General features: G+C 40.7%; 1 protein-coding gene and 1 long non-coding RNA gene across 2 annotated transcripts in view; both read left to right on the plus strand.

Moving 5' to 3' along the window:
- LOC103507425 (guanine nucleotide-binding protein G(o) subunit alpha) overlaps window positions 1-3,920 on the plus strand; it is a 54,880-nt gene extending 50,960 nt beyond the window's left edge. Inside the window, exon 6 of the mRNA XM_026822288.1 lies at window positions 3,206-3,920. Within this exon, the coding sequence (XP_026678089.1) occupies window positions 3,206-3,393 (188 nt within the window). The 3' untranslated portion in view covers window positions 3,394-3,920. The remainder of the gene's footprint in view (window positions 1-3,205) is intronic.
- On the plus strand, window positions 533-1,372 carry LOC113466690. Its single transcript, XR_003391013.1, has 2 exons — window positions 533-744; window positions 835-1,372. It is a non-coding gene; the product is annotated as an uncharacterized LOC113466690 (long non-coding RNA).
- Window positions 3,921-5,144: the final 1,224 nt, after the last annotated feature.

Raw genomic sequence — 5,144 nt, forward strand, 5'->3', positions numbered from 1 at the left:
TTGTTGTTACCATGAACAATTTTGATAACAATATTCTTTATCGAGATTTGCTCAGATAAAGTGTCTAATAAATTTATGTGGATTACAAACTCTTATTTTAAAGGTATTGGAGCCGACCCTAGCTTGGGGTGCTAAATGGTCCGGCTCGCACTAGTGATGTGGGTTCCTCTTAACACCGAGGTGCGGTATCTTTGTTTAACTTTCTTCACCTAATAATTAACACAACTGCACCACATCACCCAGGAGCCACACATTACGATGACTGTTTCTGGGGCAGCGGACCTTTTGTTCAATCTCACAAAATCACCCAAGTTACAGTACCGCTTTCCATAGCCTTAAAAAATAGGGTATATTAAACTTGTAAAACTGTGTTATATATCATCATCGATGGACGACCCATTTCCCTGAAATGTCAGGATGGTTGTTGTTGTTGTAGCGGCTTTAGCTTTCGCCGAATGGCGATAGCAGAATAAAGAAAAGATGTCTTTTTGTATCTGCTATACACCGGGGTGATGGTCTCTAGCTCTAGCCATGTTAAATTGGCTGGCTCGTCCTGAACCGCAGTCAACCATCGTGGGGACTTGGGGACTTGTACTTGGTCTTTAAAAGCAAAGAGAACCCTTTGAGGAACTGCCAGCTTGCTAGGCTGGTTAGGGTTTGTATTAGCTTAACCATTGATTTGTATTAGCTTACCAAGGCTGTTAAGTTCCATTTGATCTGTATAGGCCTAACAGAACTGTTCGGGTTTGTATTAGCTTAACCATTGATTTGTATTAGCTTAACAAGGCTGTTAAGTTCCATTTGATCTGTATAGGCCTAACAGAACTGTTAAAGCTAACGGGCTGTTAGAGACTAAAAAGAAGGTTGGTGAAAAGTTGAAAACCGCCAGCACCGACAGCTCGGTCGTTAGAGCATGGCTCGTGCCTGTTCTTACGTCGCGGCGACCCGGTGCCGCGGGTTCGATTCCCGCCCAGGGCGGATTTTTCCCTGATGGGGAAACATTCGCTCCTGCATCGGCGGGCTTTCCTCTTTCCTGTCTTTCTTCTCTCTTCGCTCTCCGGGACGAAGGACCTAAACAAAACGAGTTAAAGTCCCTCTATCAATCCTCACAAAAAAAAAAAGTTGAAAACCATCAAAAAACCCCTAAAAAGCCATTTCGTGTTAAAAGAATTTTAATTTTTTCCCCCTTAATGCTTAACAAGGCTGTTAACCTAACAGGCTCTCAGTGGCTATAAAGAAAGTTGATGAAAACCACCAAAAAGACCCCAAAAGAGCCATTTCGTATTACAAAAATTTATATATTTTTTCCTTGGCGTTTCCCGCACTGCCCTCCTCTGTGTCCTGGTATTATGTCGGTGCTTATGACTTGGCGTTCGCTTTGATGTCGGCTGCTTTTTTCTGCTTCTCTCGCATCATATCCGCATCCCTGAAAACAAAACAGACAATGGAATCTTATATTATAAGAACGAGATCCATTCACAGTTCACATTTCATAGTTCACACACTGATCGCTCTATCTCTAGAACCACAACACCTAGAAAGCTGAAATTTGGTAGGAATATTCCTTTTATGGTCTAGGTGTGCAATAAGAAAGGATTTTGCGAAAATCTAAACCGATCCTGAGATATGATCAATTTTTGATCGATAAAATCACCATAAGAAATACACAGAGTGCAAAGACTGCGGGAGAGAAAACTTTTCCTCGCTCCCCTCCCGGGGCGGATTTTATCCCGATGGGATAATGTTCGCTCTCGGAACGGCTGGCTTTCTCCTATCCTGTCTTCCTTCTGTCTTCAATTTCGGGACGATAAGACCTTAGCAGTTACAGTTCCCTCTATCAAACCTCTAGGAAAAAATCCCATCGGACAGTTTGAATTTGCACAGCCCGTATGATCAATATACATAAATAAATAAATAAATGTCTTTTCTTTGTGTTACTACTTATATCACAACTTTGGTGCTCACTGCAGCATTGTAGGATTTTTTCCAAATACATATATCGCAATAATCCAGCTCCCAATTACCTATACCATGCTGGCACCGGTCGCTATGCGCATTTATATTATTTATTTTATTTTGTATATAATTTCATGTTAACACTATATTCTGTACATCAAGGGTGGGGTGGTAGAGAATGCCTTAGGCATTAACCCCACCCCTCAGTAATTACAGTAGTCGGGTTCGATTCCCGGCGGAGTAAAAAAAATGTATCATGCAAATGATTGATTCCGTGACTGGCTGTTGCGGGGTCCACTCAGCCTCGTGAGGAAAATGCCACCATGGTAGGTAAGTCTTGGGTGTTGGGATTATTAAGATGTTTGGGAAATCCTACAATGCTGCAGATGATTGCACAAAGAATTGCATTTTCATTCAAACATATTCCTTTTTCTTCTTCTTCTTCTTCTTCTTCTTCTTCTTCTTCTTCTTCTTCTTCTTCTTCTTCTTCTCCTCCTCCTCCTCTGACCCAGCACCTAAATGGGAAGTATTGTGTCTCTTCTCGCCCATCTGATGAGAGGCATACTACGGGATGGGCATCCTACGACACAGGCCACATGCGTCTAATGTAGCAGTTCCATTGCTACGAAATAAAAACGGCGGTGAAACACTCATCTTTAAAAAAAAAAAAAAAGAATGTATGTGAAAGATATATGATGTGAAAGAAATATAAGAAGAAAATATGGATGGAATGGAAAACGGAAAACATTGCTGAAGATGCCCTCACCGGCGAAACTAGTCCTCCTTTATAATGTAACAAATAAGTAAGCTTTGCCCTTTTAACAATAAGTGAAATAGTATTCGTTTCCCATACAACCCAAAGTTAAAATGAACCTTAACAAATTTACCGAGTAATCATCGAGTATTTGAAAATCCTTTGAGCCTAGAGACTGGGGAAGTATTTTTAATAGGTTTTTTGGGGTTCAGAAGGTTTTGAATCTCACCATATTAAAAAAAAAAAAAAAAAAAAATGAAATATTTCACCGAGTTACTTTCTGGTGTTCTCATGTTGACCCAGCACCCAAATGGGAAGTATTATGTCTTTTGTCGCCCATCTGATGAGAGGTATGGGCACGCTACGACACAGACCACAAGCGTCCAATGTAGCAGTTGTTTCATTGCTACGAAATAAAACGGCGGTGAAACACTCATCTTTTTTTTTTAGAGTATCATCTCTATTTCAACCTCTTCTCTTTGTTTCTCCTCCCAGGTGCTCAGGAGTACGGCGAGGCTGCGGCCTACATTCAGGCCCAGTTCGAGGCGAAGAACAAATCCACCACGAAGGAGATCTACTGTCACATGACCTGTGCCACGGACACGAACAACATACAGTTCGTATTTGACGCGGTCACGGACGTCATTATCGCCAACAATCTGCGCGGCTGTGGCCTCTACTAAGCGCGGAAGTCAACGTGGCAATGGAAGCTTGGAAGTCGACGTGTTAAGTATGGATTTTTTTTTCTTTTGTCTCATCTGAAGGTAGGAACTAGTAGGAAGTGAAAACTGAGTTATACATATATCGCCAACAACCTGCGCGGCTGTGGCCTCTACTAAGCCCCGGAAGTCAGCGTGGAAGTCGACGTGTTAAGTATGTTTTTTTTCTCATCTAAAGGTAGGAACTAGTAGGAAGTAAAAACTGAGTTATTATAGCCCACGATCTGCGCGAATGTGATGTGGCCTCTACTAAGCGCGGAAGTCAGCGTGGCAATGGAAGCGTGGAAGTCGACGTGTTAAGTATGAGATTTTTTTCAAGATTTATTTTTTGTTGATCATACCTGTTTTTACTTGGAGAGACAAAAAAATCTGTGTTCATTTTCCTACTGTGTCTCTAACGATCCAATTGGCATAATTATATGGGTTAACGTAAAGACCTAACCACATATGACTAATATGAATGATGACTACCTAAAAAAGAGAAAAAAAATTAAAAAGAAAAGTCAAAATTGTTATTTCTATGTTTTCAAAGGTTTAACAGCATCACTCAATCTCTCATATTTAAGCTAGTTTTATGCGACATTTCGGCCTGACATCCTAAGATGAATGAAACAGCCCAATCACTCATATTTAAGCTATTTTTATGCCACATTTCGGCCTGACATCCTAAGATGAATGAAACAGCCGCTAGCTGTAAAATAAAACTATAAATTTGTAAGAAGAAAAAAAAAAAAAAACAGTTTCTAAGATAAATCCTTTGAAACAGCCCCTTTTTTATCGCATTACTTCAAGAGATTCTTTTACATCCATGCCTATCCAAGCACGGAAAAGTTCAGAAAATTTCCGTCCTGGCCGGGGTTCGAACCCAGCACCTTTAGGTTGAGGGCCAGTCGGTCAGGTTCTTTTTGCATTCATGCCTATCCAAGAACAGAAAAGATTAGTCAAAAAATTTCCGCCCTGGCCGGAATTCGAACCCAGCACCTATAGGTTGAGAGTCAGTCGGTCAGGTTCTTTTGGCATCCATGCCTATCCAAGAACAGAAAAGATTAGTCAAAAAATTTCCGCCCTGGCCGGGGTTCGAACCCAGCACCTATAGGTTGAGGTTGAGGGCCAGTCGGTCAGGTTCTTTTTGCAGCCATGCCTATCCAAGAACAGAAAAGATTAGTCAAAAAATTTCCGCCCTAGCCGGGATTCGAAGTGCCTCCAGGTTGAGAGTGCTTTTGGCCATTCAGTCACCGAGGTGGGCGCTTTTACGAACTTGTTGGGTGTGTGAGGCCAGCAACTCACGATCAGGTAGACCTGACAGGTCCGCCTGTCAAGTCTACCTGATACCTGATAGTGAGTGGCTGGCCTTATTAATATATATTTGTGTTTCTAATTGTATTATGTATAAACATTGTTAACATACTATCATGTATTTGGACAATAAAAATAATTGAATTGAATTGACCTTATAGCATACATATCTGATGGCGTTTAATATTTGGCGAAATTTCTCCCTTGGATGAGTGGGAGTATCTATCTACCTTATTTTATTATAAGTTTTTTTATTACTTATTTTATTACTATTTACCTGTTTGTTTTTTATACGATTTTTTTTTTTTTTTTGTCCCCGACTTTGTGTTTATTTTCACTGTTTTCCGCCCTATTTTGAGTGAAAGTCGTATCTGCTGCGCACACATACTGTATACTTTTAATTTGGATCGGATTACTTT

This window comes from Diaphorina citri, unplaced genomic scaffold (assembly GCF_000475195.1).
Source record: "Diaphorina citri unplaced genomic scaffold, Diaci psyllid genome assembly version 1.1 scaffold312, whole genome shotgun sequence".
Taxonomy (NCBI): domain Eukaryota; kingdom Metazoa; phylum Arthropoda; class Insecta; order Hemiptera; family Psyllidae; genus Diaphorina; species Diaphorina citri.